This window comes from the organism of the source record quoted next, unplaced genomic scaffold, assembly GCF_019419815.1.
Source record: "Pyrus x bretschneideri cultivar Hongxiangsu unplaced genomic scaffold, Pyrus_bretschneideri_v1 Contig21, whole genome shotgun sequence".
Taxonomy (NCBI): domain Eukaryota; kingdom Viridiplantae; phylum Streptophyta; class Magnoliopsida; order Rosales; family Rosaceae; genus Pyrus; species Pyrus x bretschneideri.
In genome coordinates, this window is record NW_025999513.1 from 7105755 (window position 1) to 7129932 (window position 24178).

The 24178-nt window shown below is 38.9% G+C and overlaps 4 protein-coding genes across 7 annotated transcripts; 1 reads left to right on the plus strand and 3 right to left on the minus strand.

Annotated features, from left to right (window-relative positions):
- Window positions 1-414: 414 nt before the first annotated feature.
- On the minus strand, window positions 415-3789 carry LOC103950327. Of its 2 annotated transcripts, XM_009361520.3 has the most exons (3): window positions 3641-3789; window positions 2752-3101; window positions 415-2516 (listed from the first exon to the last, which is right to left on the minus strand). In XM_009361520.3, exons 2-3 carry the CDS (start codon window positions 3096-3098, stop codon window positions 590-592), a joined length of 2274 nt encoding a protein of 757 aa, XP_009359795.2. In that variant the 5' UTR covers window positions 3099-3101; window positions 3641-3789; the 3' UTR covers window positions 415-589. The 2 variants fall into 2 exon arrangements, with proteins under 2 accessions (XP_009359795.2, XP_009359796.2); XM_009361521.2 differs by lacking the exon at window positions 3641-3789 and having other exon boundaries at window positions 2756-2898.
- A 7800-nt stretch (window positions 3790-11589) lies between these two features.
- Window positions 11590-13638, plus strand: LOC103950328 (tRNA pseudouridine synthase A 1). 2 transcript variants are annotated; one of them, XM_009361523.2, is made up of 6 exons: window positions 11590-11720; window positions 11827-11929; window positions 12480-12619; window positions 12691-13053; window positions 13162-13224; window positions 13320-13638. In XM_009361523.2, exons 2-6 carry the CDS (start codon window positions 11854-11856, stop codon window positions 13554-13556), a joined length of 879 nt encoding a protein of 292 aa, XP_009359798.2. In that variant the 5' UTR covers window positions 11590-11720; window positions 11827-11853; the 3' UTR covers window positions 13557-13638. The 2 variants fall into 2 exon arrangements, with proteins under 2 accessions (XP_009359798.2, XP_009359797.2); XM_009361522.3 differs by having other exon boundaries at window positions 11607-11757.
- A 32-nt stretch (window positions 13639-13670) lies between these two features.
- Window positions 13671-16095, minus strand: LOC103950329 (protein TRIGALACTOSYLDIACYLGLYCEROL 4, chloroplastic-like). 2 transcript variants are annotated; one of them, XM_048584537.1, is made up of 5 exons: window positions 15777-16095; window positions 15440-15700; window positions 15000-15354; window positions 14200-14540; window positions 13671-13964 (listed from the first exon to the last, which is right to left on the minus strand). In XM_048584537.1, exons 1-5 carry the CDS (start codon window positions 16017-16019, stop codon window positions 13767-13769), a joined length of 1398 nt encoding a protein of 465 aa, XP_048440494.1. In that variant the 5' UTR covers window positions 16020-16095; the 3' UTR covers window positions 13671-13766. The 2 variants fall into 2 exon arrangements, with proteins under 2 accessions (XP_048440494.1, XP_009359799.2); XM_009361524.3 differs by having other exon boundaries at window positions 15440-15692; window positions 15777-16094.
- A 644-nt stretch (window positions 16096-16739) lies between these two features.
- On the minus strand, window positions 16740-21914 carry LOC103950332 (5'-nucleotidase domain-containing protein 4). Its single transcript, XM_009361527.3, has 17 exons — window positions 21418-21914; window positions 21196-21293; window positions 20861-20980; window positions 20624-20713; window positions 20398-20513; window positions 19986-20085; window positions 19807-19878; window positions 19679-19726; window positions 19512-19589; window positions 19310-19429; window positions 19037-19142; window positions 18408-18571; window positions 17998-18132; window positions 17695-17825; window positions 17520-17582; window positions 17311-17389; window positions 16740-16999 (listed from the first exon to the last, which is right to left on the minus strand). Exons 1-17 carry the CDS (start codon window positions 21713-21715, stop codon window positions 16916-16918), a joined length of 1902 nt encoding a protein of 633 aa, XP_009359802.2. The 5' UTR covers window positions 21716-21914; the 3' UTR covers window positions 16740-16915.
- Window positions 21915-24178: the final 2264 nt, after the last annotated feature.

Sequence of the window (24178 nt, forward strand, 5' to 3'; positions counted from 1 at the left end):
GAGATGTCAAATTGTTCAAATCAGCAATAATAGTAACAAAATACAACATTAATGTTTTCCAACCGAAAAGCGAAATCTGATATGGCATGACATGGATTGACCGATCTCCCTCTTGCTGCCAAATTTGGCAGCACCTTCAAATTTTTTTAATTAATTGTTAAATGCTTTTTATTAATTTTTTATTAGTTTAAAGAATTATCCTTTTGTTTATTTTCGTTCTCAATGCAAAGGAAATACATATGAATTATTATTTTATGTTTAAAATTTGACATATCAGTTGGAGAGTAAAAGTACCGTCAAATTTTAATTTTAGGTTTAAAATTTAACATCTTTGAAGATGGTCTAAGCATGTTGTAACTATGAATCATCAACCAAGAGATGATGATAGTGAGCATAGGAGCAAGTCAAAAGGTATAGCACTGGATCAAAATTTATTAAAATAATGTGACAGGAAAGTCATTACCTTGTTCTCCAAGTAAATTAAGAAGAAAAAAAGGATCCTAAAACTCTACTTCAAAGCTTGGAAACAGAATCCTAAACTGCCAATAAAAGTTGTCAAAAATATACAGAGGTTGAAAGCCCAAACACCCTAATTTAACAACGTCCCTTGAACAATGCTAGAATCTTTACATGTCTTCTTATTGTGGCCGAGCCCTTTGCACTTGCTACATTGCAGCTGGCGTTTTATTATGTCGTCTGATTCGGTCTGCTTCATCTTTGGCCGCCCTGGCGGCCGCCTGGTGGGCGGAGGGGTAACAGTAACTACTACTTGGTTTGATTCATCTGTGTGTGGTCTGTCTACATTCGGAACAGGGTGAATTGATTCTGCATAAGTTAAACGGTAACTCTCCACCGTGAAGTATCTGGAGCAGTAATCATAAGGGTTCCTGCCAATAGTTATAAAGACAGCAATAGCATGGCAGCAAGGAAGACCAGTGAGTTGCCATCCCTTACAGGTGCAATCCCAATGGTCGATGTCAACACTGTCGACAGATTCTCCACGAACCTCAAATGTGCTACCATGTGAGAGTAACACTTGAAGTGATTGAGCAATTTCCGTTTCCTTTTGAAGCTTTTCCTCCTTTGATGGTGTTAATCTTGTCACCCACTGATTGGACTCCACCCCACGTGAATAGAAGGCTTGCATCGTATTGCCTCGTAATACGTCAATCATCTGCGTAATTGGCAACTCATGCGCCTCTGATACCCAACTGTAGAACTGCTGTCCGAAGTTTGAAGTCATGTGGTTGTACCTGCCTCCTCCGCAGAATGCATTTGCCCAGTGCACTGGCTCACTTTGTATGACCCAATTGTAAGCATCCGGTGAAATATTTTTTATGTTGTCAACACTGTGCTGGAAAGCCTCCCGAGTGGGTGCATAAGCAGCCGCATAAAAATCACTTATCATGAATCGTCTTGCCTCGTGAGAAAATTGCCCCTTCAAGTCCTTGTTAAGTTTTTCAGCAAGATGCCTCAAACAATAGCAGTGGTAACATTTATCAAATACCTCGGGCAATGCATTTTTCAATCCATACTGAAAATCTGCTACAAATGTGATCGGCTGAGATGTTGCCACCGCCGATTTCAGTTCTAGTAAGAACCAATGCCAGTTCTCATCAGTCTCAGCATCCACAATAGAAAATGCTACTGGAAACACACCATCATCAGCATCTGCAGTTGTTGCAGCCAACAAAACTCCTTGATATTTTGAGTTCAGAGGAGCACTATCAAGAAAAATTAGAGGGCGGCAACCTTCTTTGAAACCCACAATTGATGCACGGAAAGATACAAAGAAACGATGGAAGCTCGAGTCTTCCTTAGTTGCAAATGAAGCAAAACTTCCTGGATTAGTTTCTTTTATCTTCTCGCAGAAATATGGCAACTGATTATAGGCCTCTTTATAGGAGCCTTGAAGCTGCTCCCTGGCAATCTCTTTGGCACGCCATGCCTGAGAATAATTCAATTGAATCCCGTACTCTCGCTTAATGTCCTCTGCTATAGCCTTTGGCTTGTAGTTTGGGGAAACTTTCAACTTCTCTTTTATGATACTTCCCACCCAACCTCTTGTTGCCCTATACCCAGCTTTCACAGCAGCTCCTTCACATGTATGATCCGTGTTCATTTTCTTAATACAAATCAACTGGGTAGTAGACAACCTTGATGCATATATCCTCCATGGGCAATTTTGACCTTTGCACTTGACAGTGACACGGTGACTGTCATTTTTCTTATACCTATAAGCAAATCCATGCGCAATTGAAAACTTATGCAATGCTTCTCGGAATTCGCTAAAACTATTAAACCTTTGGTCCACACCGGTGATGGTGTTTTCCCACTGTTGTGCAGCCTTATGATGCTTATCATCACTGGAACAGCCAGGAACAGAAAGCAAAGGGATTTCATGGAGTTCCATATCAATCTGGCCATCGGCATTGTCATTATTGTCGGTATCAATTCGCGTATCAACAGGGTCAACAATAGGAACCACTGCTTCCGATACAGTTGTCCTGCTTGACCTGCATGTCCAAGTGTCTGAATTAAATTTTTATGCAAAACACATGCAGGGAAAATGTCACTTCTTGTAACAGTCCGTGTAAACAAAAATTCGATAATAAACACACTTCCATGGCCTTTGTTGCACATTGAGATTGTTCCCAAACAGAACCATATAAGATTATGCATACAGGGCAAAACACACAGAAGCAGATACCGAAACAGCAAGAAATAAGATGAACTAAAAATAAAATGTACCTACTAGCAGGCATGTTGGACAAATTTCTAATAGCAGCTTCCTCTGTCATCACAAAAACATAGACAGTGTTTGTATCCCCGAGAAAATTGACCATACGTTGCAAGTCCTTGTCTTTAGAGATCGTAATGAGAGTCTTCGTATTGCCGGGAAGGAAGTACTTGATGGACATTGTATCAGCACTACAATTAAACACATCCACTATTTCGGACTTGAAATCACCAAGCAGTGTTTTCTCATCAATGCCAATCGCATGAGCATCACCCCCAGAGTATGATAAACTTCCATCATTATTCGTCACAAATTCTCCGCCCAATTGACATATTGCTATAACCTTCTTCGCAGCCATGGCCTACCCACCCAAAAAGACATTTTTTTTATGTTTATGCACAAGAAATCATAACGAAAACTACAAATTGCTCAAAGCAGTTTACACAAGAGGGTCAAATTTCGTAGTTCATAAGAAACTAATTACACAGATTGAAGCCAAGTTTCTCAAATTACATAAGCAGGTTTAATTTCACAGTTGATAAGAAACTAAGTTCCAGCCACATTCACAAAAATAACCCTAAACTTTAAAACTTTTGCACATATCCATACCCTAAATGTTGAAATTACACAACCCCAATCTCTTATTTTGCATATAAAAAACATCAAATTTTCCATCTGCAGAAGGAAAATGTTCAGAAAAATCCTAATCCTAAATAATAATAATAAAAAGTCAATAAAATCGAACGTATAATTAAATGCAAAAGAAAAAAATCATTTATAAAGTAAACATAAATTAAACAATTACGCGAGAGCGGGAAACAAGAACCCTAATACGAAGGAATTGTAAATATAAACAAGTATAACCGAAACCCTAGAATTTGGGGGAATTAAAAATCAAACCTTGAAGCCAGACTGAGATGAATTTCTCAGGTGGAACTATGAGAGGCCTTCAGCTTCTGAAACAGAAGAAAGTCGAAGAAGCTCCGCAGACCGATACACAAGGCGTAGACAGAGGGGCGAACCGGATAATGACCTTGCCCTTGTAATTGGCTGCATCCGCGTATAGATTACTTTTTGTTGACTTGGCGTCATAAACCGTTGATTGTTAATACTACTTCGGATTTGACTTTTTGAATGGCTGTAGATTAGTGGTGTAGATATATTATTCTGATTGTACGGTATCCGGTAAAACGACGCGGTGTGTGTGATCGTATCGGGAATGCTGCTTTAGGAAATTTACTTGTCCAATCAGAATGACGGGGCCCACATAAAATCGACGTGGGCCTCACGTAATTGGAGAAACGATGTTTCACTGTTTAGCAATCAGGTACACCGTGCGCACATTGTATCCTGATCTTCTTATCGTCTGATTGCACATATCCCGTACTTTTCATCGAGTTATGTACAGTAGGATATTGGGTTAGGTAGGGTATCTCGACCATCTTATACACTCGAACTGTTCCACGTCAGTCTTATTTAGGGTGTAAAATTTGTTATAAAAGCAGTCATACTTAAATTTCTTTTGTTAAATACATAAAATTACCAAAAGTACAGTGTTCATTTCAAATTGTTACGTGATCATGTAAACACTTACACAAACACAATGAATACCTACATGTGGAGCCATTTGTTACTCAAATTGTGAGACTCCAGTTAAATTATGGACATGGCATTTCTTGAAGGCTTTATAGTCAAAATAGTTCATGAGATTTGCATAACACATCACTTTGATTCATGAGATTGAAAATCAATCGAAACGGTCCCTGAGATTGTCCATCATCCATTATTTTGGTCATTCTGTTAAAAACTCCGTTTAGTGTTCCGGAACTCTTGGCCGGAAGTTTGGGTAATTTTAAAGCTTCGTAACTCAATCGTTTATTAACCAAATTCAACCCATAATATATCAAATGAAGATAGGAAAGTGTAGAACAAGATTATATCTATTTGGAAGCCCAATAGTTGCCAAAAATGGCCGGAAAATAGCCTGAAAGGTGACTGGCCGGCTGGAAAACTGGGTAAACTTTAAACGTTCATAATTTTTTCAATACTCAATGAAATCGAGTGATTCAAAAACGAAAATCATTCTTCTCAATGAGACGAAGAGAATGGTACCTTTCTCAATGGCTAATTCACCGTGGTTTGGCCAAAAACAGCTTGAAAGTGGCTAACTCGAGACCAAGACAGCCACTTTCAAGCTGTTTTTCGGCCAAAACATGGCGAGTTAGCCATCGAGAAAGGTACCATTCTCTTCATCTCATCGAGAAGTATGATTTTTGTTTTTAAATCACTTGATTTTGTTGAGTATTGAAGAAGTTATGAATATTTAAAGTTTACCCAGTTTTAGGTGAGTTTTCCAGTTTTCCGGCGGATTATTAAAATTTCAGGTTATTTTCCGGCCATCTCCAAAAACCATTGGGCTTCCAAATAGGTATATCTTATTCTACACTTTCCTATCTTCATTTTGATATATTATGGGTTGAATTTGGTTAAGAAACGATTGAGTTACGAAGCTTTGAAAATTGCCCAAACTTTCGGCCAAGAGTTCCGGGACACTTTACAGAGTTTTTAACAGAAGGACCAAAATAATGGATGGTAGACAATCTCAAGGACCAAAGTAATGTGTTATGCAAATCTCATGGACCATTTTGGCTAAAAAACCTTTATTACATGAATTTTTTAATACAACAATATATTCACACTATGAGATGGAAAAATAAATTGATATAAACTCCATGAGATTCAAATATAAAACATTTTATTTACAAACAAAGAGGAATACAACTGACCTACAATGACACATTTGAGTGTGGGTATGGTCACAAACTTACCTACACTCCTTAGAGTGACATAGTGCATCCCGAGCTAATAATGTGAACTATGTGTTTATTGGAAATGTGCCTTAAAACCAATCATGAAATGATACTTTACAAACATTTCGCTTGTTAAAATAATCTAGTTCAATATAAAGGCAACGATTAATGTTTAAAAGTCATCTCATTAAATGTTATGTGCTTAAACGATAAATCCAAAGAATATGTAGTGAAGAGAATGTGATCTAAATAAGTTAGAAACATGAGACCTTTCAATTTCACACATATCCTAAACGTTCATGATTATAGGATTGTCAACTGAAGATTGACAATCCAGATAGATCATTTCATACTATGTCTTCTCTTCACAGAGTGACTGGTCTTGAGTCATTGGCGGCCAAGACAAGTATGTAAGTGCTCAATAGAGAGTGAGTCCACTGATTACGATAAACCAAGAGTTCTCATACTCATGTCATTTGAGAACTCACCAATTGGGATAATGCAAAGTAGTCCTTTAACCTAAGACACCACAATTATTTTACAATCAATTCCTTAATCTTTAATAGCTCAGTTGGTAGAGCATTGGGTTTTTAACCTAATGGTCGCCCGACAACAACAAGACGCTAAATTTCAAAGCTACTCCCAGTACAGGGGTATCTTTCATTGAATGGGCCCAGGTGCTCCAGTCGGTGTGGGATTTACTATTGCGCCGATTAGGGCACCAGTGATTACAAACGAGAGTTGCGAACGAAGTGAGGCTAGAAACCCCAATTAGAAACCTTTCACCGCGCCACACGATTCGGTAGCTCAACTAAGGATAAAAAAGACTCAAATGTGTCCATAGCTATTTCCAAACAAAGATCTAAATCAATGAGCTTGACCTGTACATACTTGAACTTATGTGGTATGCCGCTCCACAAGCAAGGAGCATCCATCACATCTTCATCTTGAAAACATCCCAGACTCTAGACCTTGCTAATTTTAAGGTAGTTTACTTGCTTACTGCACAATGTAAGCAGGAAGAGGTGCAATATCAAGTAATGCGGGAGGAAACATTGCCTGTTATATGTTAAAGGCATTCTATTTGAGAGTGTCCACAACAATCGTTAGGGTTAAGCTACCTAGTCATTGAGGTAAGTGAGTGTATAACAAGGGATCTCTAGCCTTCAAACCGTTGAAGAAGAATACTCTAGGGTGTGTTTATGCACCCGTAATCGGAATGAAAATAAGGAATCTGATTCCGATTATGGATAATTCTTGTGTTTACTACGATTTGGAGGAATCAACAGCGTGTGGGACCTACACGAAAAATGGAATTCAATTCTTGAAATTGGAGGAATTAGACTCCTTCCATGGATGACGTATTTGGATTCCTGGATGGTGAAGGAATCAGGAATGCATTTTTTCTTCCTATTATGCCCTCATTCACATGATGCACAACTCCATACTCATTCACATTATGCACAACTCCATGCATATGCCGAAGAGAATGAACTACAATTTTGAGCGAGAAAATTTAAAGGGTAAATTACACTTTACCATCTCAGGTTCGGGGTCTATTGCAACCTCATACAACATCTTCAAAACATTTCACTTTCATACCTCAAGTACTATTTTATTTCGATATAATATATCAATTACATTTTCCATCAATTGATCCGTTAAGAGCTGACATGGCTGCCAAATTTGTGCCATATGGCAAAAAAATAAAAAATAAAAAATAAAAATAAAAAACCTGAAAACCCAAAAACCCATTCCCCCTGACCACCTCCCTCTCCTCCACTCTCTTCACCTCCCTTCCCATCCAAAAACCCACCCAATCCCACCCCACCCCCACCTCCCCCGCAACCCCTCACCCCTTACCCCACCCCTACCTTCCTTGAGCCCTTACTGCTTCGATACTCTCATTGTTCACTACACCACCGAGCAACCTCCTACCTCTGCTTTTGACGACGGCCATCAGTACTCCCTCTCTCTCCCTACACACACACACATGTTTCAATTTTATTATATTTAATTTTTTTGGAAAAATCTAATGCCATGGTGGGTGGGGTTGCAGATGAGAGAATGGAGAAAAAGGGTGGGGGTGAAGAAGAGAAATGGCTTGGGGAAGGTGGGGGTGGGATGGGGTGGGTTTTTGGATGGGAGGGGAGGTGAAGAGAGTGGAGGAGAGGGAGGTGGTCAGGGTTTCTGGGTTTTCGGGTTTTTTTTTTTTTTTAAATTTTATTTTTGTTGCCACGTGGCAAAATTTGGCAGCCATGTGGCACAAATGTAGAAGCCACATTAGCTCTTAACGAATCAATGAACGGAAAATGTAACGGATGTATTATATTGAAATAAAATAGTACTTGAAGTATGAAAGTGAAATGTTTTGAAGATATTGTGTGAGATTGCAATAGACCTTAAACCTGAGGTGGTAAAGTGTAATTTACCCAAATTTAAAGTACATACTTAAATTTAAAAAAAAAAAAAAAAAAGGTGGGGGGACAAAAGCATTTTAATGTGTCTATGAAATAAAAAAACAATTTAATTTTTTCTCACTATTATATATTTTATCAAATTTTATTAAAAAAAATATATATAATATTTGATTTGGGACAAGGGCATTTTAGTAATCATACTGGTTTATATTTCGATACTGCTAAATTAGTAAACAACTTTATGGAATTAGTGTCATTTTTATTCCGATTCCAGAACATGTAAGTAAATGGCTTCAACACGAATCCAATTCTAACTCCTCCTCATTCCAATTCCTCCTCAATTCAATTCCTCATATTTTCATTACGATTACTGTCACGCCCCCAGCCTGAAAATATTAATTTCGGGAAAAGATATTGGTGACGGCCCAAAAATTTTGCTTTATTTCGCAAAATTTTAAATCACGATTCTTTATTTAAATTCCTTAACTCCCTCTCAATAAACATAAATATAAACATATTAATTTATAAGGCATGTGCCTAGGCTTTCTATTAGTCAAAATTTACTTCTAATAACTAAACTTCTTAACAGTATTTAATTCTTGATTATTTAATCTTACTTGTTTTATGGTTGCATCTAACATCTCGTTAGACTGCCTACGTACCCTAAACAAGGATCAAGCCATTCGTAGTTCACAATTCATTATTTACAAATTTCCAAACGTATCCTAGTAACCACCATAGTCAACACTAACCTTCATACTCCAATTCATATCAAATGGTTACCAATTATAGATTCATAATATCGAAATTTACATGAAAAATAGCAAATCGGCTCCCTGGTCGTGCGCTGTTGCCAGTGGCGGCCAACCGCCCTGGCTTGTTGGAAAATTCAACTATTTCTAAAAATTCTCAAAAAATACATAAATGAATATCTCAAATAGTAGAGCAAACTTTATACTTGTGGCCAAGTCTAATTTGGCCGGGAAAAGCTCCAATTTCACCCAAATCTGTCGAAAACCCTAGAATAGGTGTGCTTCGATTCGTCGCCTCCGGTGCTCCGCCGCCCCTACAGTGGTTTGGGCTTTGTTCTAGGCCTCAAGGGAAGTCTAGCAATGGTGGTAATTGGGGGGAAACCTTTCATAATTGTTAGAATTCGAGCAAGGGTTCCCGTAACACCTATGGTGTGGGTTCCCCAATTCCAAGACCAATTTCACTCCAATTTGGGGTGGAATAAGTAGAAAGGATGATGAGAGATGACTTTCAAGTAGTGGAGGACCTTCATCTCGTCAGAAATTGGCTGGGAGACCATGAATCCCGCCGGTTGTGTCTCACGGGTCAAAAGACCCGTTTCCCCCTTCTCTCATTTCCCTCTTTTCTCCCCTTCCATTGGTCCCCGTCTCTCCCTTATCTCTCCTTTCCTTTCAACCATGGCCACACACGTGGCACTCCCTTTTATTTCAGATTTTATGGAATCTTCTCATTAATGTCAAAATGACTATATTAGCCTCAACTTCTATCGTTAATAACTTCTTCGTTATAATTCCGTTTTACCAACGGTTTGCGCCTACGCTTTCGTGAGTTCAAGCCCTATTCAAAAATATAAATTGTGACCTGAAAATGTCTATGGATTTTAAATAGTTAATTTCCAAACTTTAAACCTTGTAAGCCATTTAATTTAAAACTGAACTCAAATAAATTAATATAAACTCTCAATACCACGAATACGACATTATAATAATTCCCGGAACAAAACTTTACGATTTTCCCAATTCTATTTTTGGGACCGTACATTGATTTAATTTCGATTTTCTTCACATATTCACAATTATGAATATGAAATTCATATATTTAAATTTTCAAGGTATTACAGTTAAGTAAACGTGCCATAGGAAGTACGATTTGGAAAGTACATTCCAAATCACATTCAAAGTAATCATATAAACAAAGGAATCACATTGGATAGTGAGCATGGATAAACTATCAACCAAACAATGTGATCAATAGTGTTGGTATAGAGAATAGCTATATTGCATTGTAGTCCCAAACTGAATAGGTTTTCCACCTCTTCTACTTAGCTTGGGTAACCATGACATATTGCAAAATGCTACTCATGATTTGCAGAAACTCTGAACACTAGCAATAAAAAATTTTACTAAAAGGAGAATTGAAAATAAGTTTCAATTCACTAGTAAGATTTCTATTCGTGCACTGCCTAGCTAATTAGAAGCTAATGAGCCCTAGTTTGGTATTGACGTACTTCTAAAAAAAAAATGGGTATAAAAAAAAGCTGGGAGATTTTTTGTGCTTGGTAAACAATCAACTTCGGCTTTTTTTTTCACAGTTTTAGGTGAAAAAAAGCCAAAAACACAAAGTTGCAAAACCCAGCTTTGAAAAATTGGCTTTTTTTCCTTGCCCAGCTTCCACGCAAACTGATTTTGCAAGAGGGAGAATGGCAATCTCTAAAGGTATCTCTCTTGTTCCCCCAGATCCCGAAACCCCCAACACCAACCACGCTCATTCCGACCAAGGGTTTCTGCCTTCTTCTCCCGATTTCAATCTCGCACCGTCTGATCTCGATCATGCCGTCCTCGATGAGCTTCAGAAACTGGATTTGAAAGAAGAGGGGGAGGACGATGGAGAGCCTGATGAGGTGCGGAAGCTGGATTCAATAAAGAAGGTAGATGATGATGGAGCTGGTGAGTGGAAGAAGGTGGATTTGAAGGTGGAGGAGGATGGAGCTGGTGAGTTGCAGAAGGTGGATTTGAAGGCGGAGGAGGGTGGAGAGGGAGTGGAGGAAGAAGAGAAGAGTTTCGGTGAGCAATAAGGACAAGATGAAAGAAGAAACACTCTTAGAGAAAAGAATAGAATAAAAAATTATAAATATCTTAATAAAAAAAAGGTAAAAGTACACTCTTCGTGTATAAATAGTTTATATAAATCTTACTAGCATTTGCCTACACACTTTGTGTGTATGAACACATTTTTTTAGAAAATGAGAAGAAAAGAGAGAGAGGGAGAGAGAGAGAAAGAGAGAATGTGGGGGGAATAGGAGGTTTTTTTTTTATTTTTATTTTTTTAATATTGGAGGTATTTTAACATCACTTATAGGTGAGGTTTCAATAAAAAACAATAAAATTTAGACCTGTGAAATTACATTATTGCCCATTATTTTTTTTTTTGTGTGATATAAGATTAAATTATCTTTCACCCTCTTTTGGTTGATAAAGAGAGTTTCATTAATTAGTAGAGATAAATGTTATAATAAAATAAAAGATAAAAAAGTTATTATATAATATTCAACATTATATATTTTTTAGTCATTTTACACAGTCACAACGGTTTTACATAAAAATTTACCAAACATTTTAACACCGCTTTTACAGAAAAGTTTACCAAACACTCTACTGCTTTATTTCATAGCTGTTTGTTCTCATAGCACAGTAGAAGTAAATTTTTTTCAAGGCACAACAATACTAAACCAGCCCTGAATCATGTAGAGTACTGCTTGAACAGCCGAGGCTTGAGAAAATGTCTCGTACATCCGCGTCTTTAGACCGTTCATCTTGCTACTTCCTTGCTTTTGACTCTTTGAACGGCTGAAGATTTGATTTCCCGACTCTTAAACCCTTTGGAATTGCAATGTAACGAGTAAAACATCGTGACGGACATTTGGGGGTTTGAGTGGAGAGATGAGAAGATGACTAGTGCTGCAGTTGTAGTAGCCCTTCCTTCTCCCCCTATTCTTAACGGGTCTCTTGCTTCTCCAACTCCCACTAATAGCAGCTCGGTAATCTCTTTCTCTCTCTCTCTCTCTCTCTCTCTAACTGGTGATAACAGAAATTGGTAAATTTTACAGAACAGAAAGGATGGAATTGGAGAGCAAATGGTAATGAAGCAGACAGGGGATGGTGGGTACAAGTGGCGCTTGGTTATTGCTTATGACGGCACCCGTTATGCAGGTTTTTTCTTTCTTCCATTAAAATTTAAAGCTTCGAGCTTTGCCCTCCTTCCGCTTCAATTTTGATGTGCTTTGCTTTATTAGTCAGCGCCAAGTCTTGGGTTTTGCTGAGTATTACGTTCATGAGGAACCCAATTGCTAATATGTGATTCTATGATATATTTGACATAATGCCGCTGAGAAGGATTTTACATTTTCCTCAACTTCCAACTTTGTAAATCGAGCACCTTATGGCCATGAAGGTCATTCTTTGCTGTCAATTTTTGTAGAAAATCTGTCGTATCACCAGTTATATATAACCACGTGTCTGCCACGGGTCTCTGTCCTCATTTCTGTCAATTTTAATTTTTAGGAGAAAATCTGTCGTATCAGCAGTTATATATAACCACGTGTCTGCCATGAGAGATAGGCTCATGGTTGTATAGCCGGTGACACCCAGGGACCTCTCCATTTTGAGATATTTAAGACGCCCATTTCAAAAGCTCTCAACTTGATGTTAAGCTTCAACTTTCTACATCAATCATCTCCCAACACCTCAATGAATGTTACAGGATGGCAATATCAGAGTTCACCACCTACCGTACAGTGCTTTGTGGAGAAAGCTCTAATGAGCGCTACGAAGCTGGAAAGGAACGATCTTCATTTCGTTGGTGCAAGTAGGACGGATAAAGGAGTACATGCCTGGGGTCAGGTCGGAATTTCTCACAACAAGCATTTTCACAATCAACCATATCACAGACTTACATTCAGTTGTGCTTTCAGGTTGCACACTTTGTCACACCTTTCGGCTATGACAGCATTGAAAGCATTCACGCTGCTCTCAACGGTCTTCTTCCTGATGATATCCGAGTTAGGGAGATCAACCCTGCAGTGCCTGAATTCCATGCTCGTTTTTCAGCGAAAAGTAAGATTTATCATTACAAAATATATAACGACACATTCATGGATCCATTTCAGCGCCACTATGCTTACCATAGTGCTCATAAGCTAAACGCCACTGTTATGCGAGAAGCTGCAAAGTATTTTATTGGAAAGCATGATTTCTCTGCTTTTGTCAATGCTTCCCAGAAGGAACGAGTGCGTGATCCAGTGAAGGATATATTCCGTTTTGATGTCATTGAATTGGTAACAATCAAACCCCGAAAGATTTCTTCAACAGTAGTTGAATTTTAGAGTTCTGTGCATTACTGTTCATTGATTGATAACTGATTCTGTAGTCATATCCTTGTTTAGGGAGTTCTTGTACGGCTAGAAGTTGAAGGCTCCGGCTTCTTATACAGACAAGTCCAGAACATGGTGAAGCATTCGTTGAACCATTTTCGTCAAAAGTTAATGTCTTTTTAGTTCCAAGCAACAAAAGTATAAGCATCTGCATTTTTACACCTCTGCAGGTCGCTCTGCTGGTTCAAATTGGAAGGGAAGCACTTCCTCCTGATATTGTTCCCAAGATATTGGCAACACGAGATCGGAGAGCGCTTGCCAAATATACCATGTTTGCTCCACCTCACGGGCTCTGTCTTGTGACGGTCAAGTACAACGAGGCGCATCTACGGCTTCCATTCGGTTCCTTCACGACCAGTTTTGGTAGGCATTATACTATTGGCTCATGTAAGCTTCCATTCTACTAAGAATTTCACTTGTACCAACCAAACAATATACAACAAGTAATAACATGATTGTTCAATAAATAATATTAACTTCAATTTGTTAGTTCCCCCTCCAACAACACAGCACTTAAGAAATGGTGAATGAAAATTTCCATTAATGGGGAAATCTCCCTCAAAGATTCAAAATGATCCAACAATACAAACCCTATCACTGCACCGTAGGACATGGTTTCATGTCTCGTAAAAACGAAGCTCTATCATGCATTCCTGGTGCTTTGGGGAATACCAAGCGACGGCTTTAGCTGAACCGAGGACTTGCAGCGCGTATTCAAGCGCAAAGACGGGCTCATCCACGCGTATATTCCAATCTCGGTTCTTTAGTTCAACTACGACTCCTGAATCAACCCTGAAACTGACAGGTCCACAAATCTGCAACAAATTGCAGAAATTGTAACACGCAGTTCAGAGCTAACATTCATGTCAACACCGCTCAGGTTCAACATCCCAAAGAGAAGCGATCCTAGTTACTACGATGTGCAGCTCAAGTTCAACTCATGAAAATGTAACAAGAACAAGTTTCCAAACTTAAAAACTTGCATTCTGAAATCACAAATTGACGTCTTTTCTGCCAAAATGGAAGATAAAATTAATACAAGAGAAATACCTGCTGCTGAAGAGAAAGTGTGGCATTGGGGCAAATGTCCTGTATAGCTTCCAACTTTGGCTGCTGAGAATTGAAATAATCTTTTGCTAGATGTGCAGCACCTGAAAGAAACTTAGAGCCAGAACGAAAATCCAGGCGGGTGTGAAAGCGAGTAAGATCTAGGAATAGTCTTTGGAAGTTTCCATGCTGGGCTGTAAATGTTGCTGATGCAAATATATCTGCTAGAAAGGCAGACTTAACTCCAGGAGCCCGAAAACTAAAACCTCTAAAACCCTGAGGACCATCGTCAGCAATTTGTGACCTAACCGAACTATCACCAAATGAGGCAGTCATAGCAGCACCTATGTTTGAAATAATGAATTTGAAGTATCAATTAGCAAGAGTTGCATACATCAGTTTGGCAACATAAGCATCCGCAACAAAACCACTCGACCCAACTCACCTTAAACCTAATTGTCACAGGTTTGTTAACAATGAACATAAGCAATATTATACTGCAATTTCTGCACACAACCATCCCCTACTCTGCACCGTAAGAGTACAGTCCTAGACAAATCTGACAAAAATTGTATTCGACGGCAAAGCGCACCGGACTACCTGATCCCAATTTACGAGCAAACAGTTTTATTATTAATGCTACAACAGATCGTTTCTTTTCTAGTAAGTTCCGGAAAAAGCGTTCCTCCTTTATATAAGCAAAAGGGTGTTAACTAGTTCTTATAGAAAACCTCATCATCTTCTCCCTTCCCTAGTCCTTCCTTATCAACTAGCTGTATAATTCTGCAAATGCAGTGCCTTACCAATAATCCCTGAAGCTGAAACATGAGGATTTGAAAGGAATATATCAAATGGTTGGACCATTCTCAACTTCTGAGCATGACTCCTCCAAAGCTCAAAGTTCTTCTTAAAGGAAAATGCACTTGTGACAGACAAACCAGGAAGCAGAGTAGCAGGAACTCCATCGCTCTGACCACTGTCAAACCGCTCAGGAGTCCCCAAATTATGACGTGCACATACATGATAACTGGCACCGGAGTCAGAAGCAACCGAAGCCAGATCAAGTGACATTGAGAATGGCACATCCCAATAGTTTCTGGGTTTGTCAACGAAAAGTCCCGGCCAAACTGCCTCCACTGTCAAATTATGATGAGGAAACTGCAATGTACATGATTCTTCACAGCATTACTACAAACGCAGCAACAAGGGCAAAAAACTGAGAATTTTCCATGAAAAAAGGCACCTTGTGCTGAAAAAGTGCTTTCTTTCGAGGTTTCTTGTCATCGCCATAACCGTCCACACTCAAAACCAATGTGTCATCGGGTGTCAGCCAAAACTCAGAGCAGAAAGAAAGGGCGTACAACGACTTCTCACGCAGGTGGGTTCCAATGCTTTGCATCCACGAAGATACAGAGTCCGGCGGCGCCTCCTTCCCGCTCTTTTTCACAGCGGAGATGAACCGCTGCACATTGAACTGACCCAGAAACGTCCCGAACCTATAGAGCTTTTCAATTCGAGAATTAGTGATTCAACTTGAAAAATGCAAAAGGGAAAGTGAAGTGGAATTTGGCGGCGGCTACCAATTGTCGCCAATGGGTAGGGTGAGGACTCGCTGGAGAGTGAAGCCGTTGGCGGGGGCGTAGGAAGGGACCAAGGGGGAGGGCATGAACCGCTGCATGAAGTCGATTTGCTTGGGCCTGGAGAGCTTGGCGCCACGGGTGAGGCCCAGAGGAAGTGGGTCGCCGGGAACCGGCCGGACCAGTCCATCGAGGGTCCTCGGTGTCGACATGTCGAGGTTCCAGAAGCTGCCGTCCATTGCCCATCTCAGCTTCTTCATCTCCATTCCCAGATTGGTTCTTGTTTCAGCTTCTTCTGCTGCTTCTGCAACTTCTTCAAACCCATTTGATCTTTGACAAATTTATGAACGACAAGTCGTCTAACTTTGGAAACGACAGTGCTTCGAGTGGGATAGGTCCCATTTTGTGATTCTTTTGTGTTATTTTTTGGGAAATTTAACGAAAAGTTTCCGATGCTGTTTATGTTAACGAAAAACCACATTTTTACATTAAAAAGTCAATTCTGGTACTATTCACTTTATCCTTTATTTTGTTCTTTTTGTTAAAACTCAAAATTTTTCAAGTCATTTTCATTAGTTTTCCTTATTTTTAATTCTTCGTTTTTACGAACCCTAACAAGTATCGACACATTACATAGAGATGCTTTCCATTGGGATGGTATTGGTCATGAGTTTTTATTTAATATTTTAGCTGAAGATGTAATCGTTAATATTAAAATTTAATAAAGTTTACTTTGACAAAAAAAAAAAAAAAAAAAAACCAAGCATCAACACATTATATTATTGAAGCGAGACGCCACGTGGTGATACACACGTTTCATATAAATTTCTCTCAAACAAGGCCACATAGGTGTGAGAGATTGAATTTTAACGTATAATTTTCGTCATTCGTTTGAGGGTTGGCATAGATGAAATGATAAAGGTGATGAACACCTTGGTGTCGTAAATCCGTCACAAGCCATGACCATTGGAGAAGCACTGATTACTAATTAGTAATCACACATTATTGTTATTAGTTTGAAACCTTGAAGTTGTAACGTGCCGGATCATCATACAGATCAATACTCGAGTTAGGATATTCAAATAAAAATCAATATGGTAAACTTGGCCGCCATGATCAATATTTACAACAAAAATGCAGTTCTACGACATACAGTTCACCTCGTCGTCCATGGCAGATCCATTAAACCTCGAACAGTAGTATGAATACGAATCATGAGCAAGCGTCTGCAGAAACAAAAGGCACGGCGTATAAGCGTTAGTTCTAAGGCCGTTGCCATGAAGACTATAGGATTGTGTGCGAGTGTAATACATTGCTTATTTGCATTTTCTTTACTTTGTATCACGTCTGCATAGAAATCCTGAGTTTGAATGCAGAGCGGAGCTACACCTATATGTTTTTCTATGTCAGCATTTATCGTGCAGGGTTGCACGTGAAGAAGACAGTTTCGCTTATTCTCCAACAATTTAAGCTTTGGTGTTTTAGTGGTTGTCAAACACAGAAAGCATGATAAAGAAAGCCGTGATAGTTGAGTTACCTGTTCCTGTGAGCGGAAATACATGAACGGTGTATAATGTAGGAAGTTGGACACCCTAGAGGTATATATATCAGCATACCTGTAAGATGAAAAGGAATTGAGAGCATCAATGTCAATGAGGACATTCATAATTTCAATTTTGACATCTGTCACAGCCGTGACCAGATTTCACATTAACGAAAGTGAACATGTCAGAAGAAAGAACATACTTCTCAATTTGCCTCATCAAATGGCTTTTATCCCAGAACCCTGCACGTGAAAGAAATCCCCACCTGATGCAAGGTGGGTTCAAGAGGTCAACTGTGTGTTCATATGACAAACTTTTTCTACAAATAAAACACTAGTAGTGAATAAACAATTCCGTATTCTTTGTAAGTATCTTACCTTTTGTTGAAGAGCTCTCCATCTGCTTCTAGCATCGGAGCAATTTTCTGGTCTAGTCGTTGCATAACAATAAGTAGCTTTTGCATGCTTTCTGAGAGTTCTTGATCATCCAAGTTTGTTGCAGCAAGGGTCTGAAAGTACAGAAAAATCCAGATAAGGTTAAGAAGCACTACATCACATAAGTCTTAGATTAGGCATTCAAGGCATTCACATTGCTTATTCAATGCTGATGATTCAAAACGAAACCAATTTAGACTAATAGCTAACTAAAAACAAAAGCAATGAGATCATAAGATAACTTACTTGAGCAGGACGCCCTTTAGTTTGCCTTTGTGAGGCGAGCCGAAGTTGGTTGAAAAGATCCCCTACGACCTCCTTTTGATTTATAAGATCTACTAGTGCTGCTCTATGACCCCGGCTATGAATCAAAGCACTATACTGCAGTTCAAAATTTTCATGAAACAAATTGAGGCCCTCATTAGCATTCAACAGCTCAAGTATATTAAAATCTCAATTTCTAGGACACCAAATTATAAATTTAGTTCACAGTGTTCGGTCTGTGGAATAACGGAATACTTATATAAACGCGGGTTCAGTTTGGAGTCTCAATGTTTTTTTTTTCTAGGTAAAACTATATTATGAGTAATGCCAAATTGTTAGTTGCATTTCCCTTTCTGAACTCTAGCATGCAAAGCGAAATCAACTGCACAAACCTCTTCTTCCAATTCTCGACAAATCAATGCTGTTCGCCATCGCAGATGAACTTTGGATTGACTTACATCGGTGTAGATATGATCACCAACATATAATATCTCATCTCCATGGATATTTAGGGAATTCTCAACCATCTGAGCACTTCCTCCTGAATACAATCCCCCTGCAGAAAGAAGACATTGGAATGCGAATGAGATTCATAAATAGATGTCAACAAAGTATAGATGAATCGAATAATCAGATCAATGCAAAGCACAGATGAATATTCAAGCAATCCTGGCAAGCAGTGCCCCTTATTACATGCACCTAAATTCATCTACTATTGCCATGAAAATGTGTATCCTCAGGTATTATCCCTGCTCATTCACTGTATTTCTTCCGTGCATATAAAGTTCACTACAAATTATGAGTCATGACGACTATGTCACCATCCATTGCTCAAGACTAAGAGAAGACATTATTGTCCATAGAATCACACGCAATATTATTACAAAATTGTTTATCCTAGACACCTTAAAAGCATGTTCAACCACATACAAGAAATTCAGTGCTAAACAGGCAAAAGTACCAAACTATAGCCACACTATCACCTGTTTTCACCTAAACCCTGAAGTATAGCCATTATCACCTGTTTTAGCCTTGAAGCATGGACGCATGAGGCCCTCACCCGTCACTACCTCGTACATTGGGTGTGACATTTGGAAGAACTCTGGCTTCCTTGCGGAGACTATTACCTGCATATAAGAGTAATAAACAAAAAATCAACTCACTGCTGTTGACGCCTGGTTACAATTCTAAAGATCATAACTATTTATCAGACTTCTGTAGAGCAGAGGCCCAAAAGGAGAATTGTTATTTAATGTAGCACGAAGTTAAAACTAGACGGATGACATTTACTTACAATGTCAAATAGATCCCTCCAACCCATCTCATTGGGAAGAAATCTGTTGAAGGAATGCTGCATCATTTTGTTTGTGTAATGATAATCTGAGTTGGTAATGAGCAGAAGCTTTTTACCAGCCTAATGCACAAATAAGTCCAAGTAAATTAGGAGTTAAATAATAGCCACAGGCTATGCAAAGATGAGATGCTATAAGACATACCTCTTTTTGATCCAAAAGCGCTAGTGGCAGTTCTGGATCAGGTGCCACAAACAGTTCGGGCTTAGACATTATCTCGCTCTGCATATATGCCAAAATCAGTTCATGTTCACAAACCCATATCTGATTCTTATTCAATAAACAAATACTAAACATACAAATATATTAACCTTTAGTTGACCCTCGACATGTGCCCAGAAGAGGGCTGTTCCAACAGCCTGAAATCATGTCAAGAGTTAAAAAGGAGCAAGAAAAAACCAATGCCAGAGCTCTACAAAATTGAGGCAGAGCATATTGCCTTATAGAGCCCTTTATAATCAAGTGGACCAAGTTCTGCGGCTATGGTTCCATCATCCAATCTGTCAACCATCTGAAAAAATGAAGAGTCAATATCTACATAAGTAAAATCTGCAAAATGATAGCAACAAAATGAGTCAGTTGTGTAAAAAAGTGATCTAGCTAAAACAACACCAATACCTGCATATAAGCCACAGCTTCTGAGACAGAGAACAGTGTATTAAGGAATTCCCACCGAGTTTCCTTCCGGAGGTCCACCAGTTCCCTCCCGTACATCTCACTTCAATGGAAAGGAAGTTAGGCCACACTATAGAATATACTACTCCAGCTTTTTCCCAAAATGATATTCTAAGGAGCTACATGCTTGATGAACCTAGCCGCATACGCAAAGTTACAATACAAGGGCAGACCAAGTATACATATGATATATAGTTACATTCATTTGGAAAATCTTATTGTTAGTTATAACAGAAAAGAAAACTGAATTTGCATTTGCAGTGCGAGACTAAACATAAATCCATGGGCTGACACTATACGTGAGTCACATTCTCCATTGTTTCTCTATAATCAGAATAAAAGGTTCCAAGTGTACCTTATAGCTCGATTAGACAGCATGGATGTGCCATGCATAGCCCTCTTAACATAACCAAATCGATCAGCCTTCACCAAGTTTCCGTTCTCTTTGTCTATGACGAGGCCTCTAATAACCTATATGAAAAGATAGAGCAAAGGTGGGGAAGAAAATAGTAAATTGAAGATCTGCTGGCTTGCATAAATGTAAATACTCGTTAAATTTTCACCAAGTTTATAGATGGTACCAAGTCAGGGTCAAATGCAAGACCGTCAACAGGGAAGCCCACTTTCTTCAAATTTTCCATACAGTAATCATAAGCTCTTCCTTCCCAAGCCTGCAAGATACAAATCCATGTCAGACAATCCTCAATTCCACCTCCTCCAGCACCAGCAGTAACCAGAATAGTAATGGTTACTAATGCACTCTGGCTCCAACACTGCCAATGCAAAATTATACAAAAACAGAAACTGAGGAAACTTACAATCACGTTATAATGCATCAAGGTGTAGTCCATATCATATCCGATGGCACTGATTGATCGGAGATTCAACGTGCGGCTACAGAAAATGCCACGAGGTGACTGCCTCGATGAAAAAGGGCTCTGCACATAAAAGTTCTGGTAAGTTCGATGCACAAGTACCACCATAAGCAAATGATCAGTGCGACATTCACTGGAACAAGACCGGTAAATTAAACACTCATTCAAACATTGTAAGCTATTCAATTTGGGGTGCAGATGGCTAAAACTATAGTGCGAAAATCGAAAATTGTCACTTGAAAACAAATGTATGCAACAAAAAGATTAAATAACAGCACCCGAATACCCAAGTCTCTGAGCAAGTCTCCAGCTTCTTCAGCCTCCACTCTGGCAACTTCCTCAATCGGCCCTTTCAAAGTTACATCACCATCAATTCCTACGCGGGTTTTCGAAAAAAGATCAAAACTTTACACATTGCAGGCTAATGCAGTTGCAGTTTCACAAGTGGGAAAATTGAAAGAGTGAACTGGAATTTGGATAGGGGAATAATAAAAAGTTACCAAAAGCTTGGAGATGCTCCATCTTCACATTCAAATCCCCTTTGGTTTTCTCTCCCAAGTAATCCACTTCGTACTTGCTCGACGAAGTCAACGAAAACGCTGACTTCTCGTCAACGCCGCCACCGCCGCTGCTGCAGTTGCACGTCATTCCATGATTCCGGAGCAAATTCTTGCTGCTGATGAAGTTCTGGGACATGGGTCGGATTCGAAACGGGGTTCTGAGAGAGCTGGAAGCCACCATTGAAACAGGGGTCTCTCTGAAAACTGAGAATTTCCCCAACGCCTCGGACGCGTACATCTCTAAAGCTGAAAGCTGGGTCCTTGCAGTTGCAGTTGCAGTTGCGGAGCGCGAGAGGAGTAGAAGAAGAGTGGAATCTGAAAATATCTGATAATTTTAAGTCCCGTACAACGACAGGAAAAGCACTAGTGCAAGTGAAGGTTTGCCTTTTAAGTGTTTTGTGGAAGAGATTGATTGGTTTGTCGCTCAGCTGCTGCGACCGCTGTCGGGTCTATCGGGGCACCCCCGTCAGAGAATTTTTATTTTTAGCTTTGGCTTGCTTAACTTTACTAAAATTATATAAACATGTCTAAATTTTCGAAGATATTCAATGTCCATTTCACAACGTGTCAAAAACATTTTGTATTATCTTATGACGTTTTATATAAAACTTCTTTTTCATCGAAGCAAATAAGTGAAATTTAAACTCGTAATTTTCTCTAATAAAGTACTTACATGATGTTTTTAAGAATAGAAATCACATTCACACGAGTTTAGAATCAAACTACTCACATTCCAAGATCAGAGAATTAATAATCATCATTCTAGTAGAACGAGGATACACTAAAACAAAACACAATTAATCATTTGAATATGAAGTTCATATGCAACGGAAATTATTTATGCATAATCATTTTTTTCTTCTTTTGGGCTTTTTCAATCATGAGGCCCATCACATATTTTTCTCAGGTTGGTCAACTGCTATGGATGATAATCTGTTTTAAGTTCCAAAACCTTTTCATAATGATCCTAGGTCTGTTTTTTGTTTAGGATACAAGCAACACTTCGAATACAAGACATTGTGTGCAGGAGTGAATGTTTTTAACCCTTTTTTTTTTTTTTTTTGTTCGATTGTTAATCACCTATTTGAAATGCACATCGCTCTATCGGAGTCACTAATCAAATTGTTTGCAGCTGCAACACAATTATGCTTAACAATCCACCATAATTAAACGTCTAAGCAAATGATTATTCAACAATTTTGCCAATTCACTGTCCCAAGAATGAGTATTAAACTCGCTTTAGTTCATCGTGTTCGCCATCACACTGGCTGGCTGGTGCATTGACCTCCATGAAATTTTCAGAATCTACAAAAACATTATAGGGAGCAATCCGGTGATTATCCTATTCCGCACTACTTGGGGATTTCCTGAGGGTCTAAAACCCCAGTCCTTTTTGGAGGCCAAATACCTTACTTTCTCTACCATTTCCATGTATGTCGTTCCAATTAAGAGCCAAATTTTGAACAAACAACCTTTGGTCAAGTTGGACAGTTCTCCAAGTAATGTTTGGTTCAGGGATGTCGCTCACAGAAAGCATGATATTCTTATGTATTTTGATCATACTCGACCCTCATGGTTTAATAAAAGTGAGAGCTGCCTTAGTAATACAACCTTCCGAAGTATTGTTTAGAAAACCTGTCACAAAGACATGAAACTCTCTCGTTTCTTCAAGGTAGTCACGACATCTTCATCCGATTTCTATTGAGTCTCATTAACAGAATCGATTCTTGACCTTGATTCTGTGCAAACAAACAATGCCAATGAGAACATGACGATGATTTCCTTCCAATATGACATGGATGCAACTCAATGTTCGACCGCAACCAACTCTGACTCCCAATAATCTATAGATTCCAGTTTTACTTTTGGCTGCGTGACATAAGGAATTTTCATCCCCTTGAAAATCTAGAGGTTTTGAATTTTCAACAAAATACTTGATTTCCTACTAGGTTTTCTATTGGTTACGACTGCTTAATTAGTACACGTGCACATAGATTTGTCATCCAATGAGCTGGCCAGATAGTCCTTTCATTAATTTTACTAACTTGGCCACTAAGCAAAGCTTAATTCAACAGATCAGAGAATCTCTTTGGTTCTATATTGTGAGCAACTTGAGAAAATATTTATGACATATCTTTTGATTAAAGTTTTATAAACATGTCGTTATTATTATGATCTAATGATAATTATCATTTCGAAATTCAGAATTTCAAATTGACTAGTTGGATACTTAATTATTACTGATCTGCCAAGCGGTTTAGCCAAAACCCTTTCTTCTACATCAACATCAGTGTATAAAAAGAATATATTTATAAACATGCGTGCACAAATTATCTATTCTAAAGTTGGAGGGGAATTGGCCTGTTCATGGCTACAGTCAAGAAAATGACACTCGATTTCACTCTATTTACAAAAATGCCAGTCAAATTAAGCTGGATTGGGAGGGTAATTCTCAAAAGTTCAGAGGATGATTTTGTCCTAATGGTTTAGCACGGAACCACTCGATTTCATGCTATTTACAACAATACCAGGCAGATGGGGCTGGGTTGGGAGGGTAATTTTGTCCGTTTGGTTTGGCACGGATTGCTGGGTTAGAAGCGTGCGCTCTCCTCCCATCTCTCACTCTTCCTCACTCGCTCCTACTCAAACCCTAGCAGCCACAACACCGTCTCTGGAATAGCATCGGCTCCTGCTTCCTAAA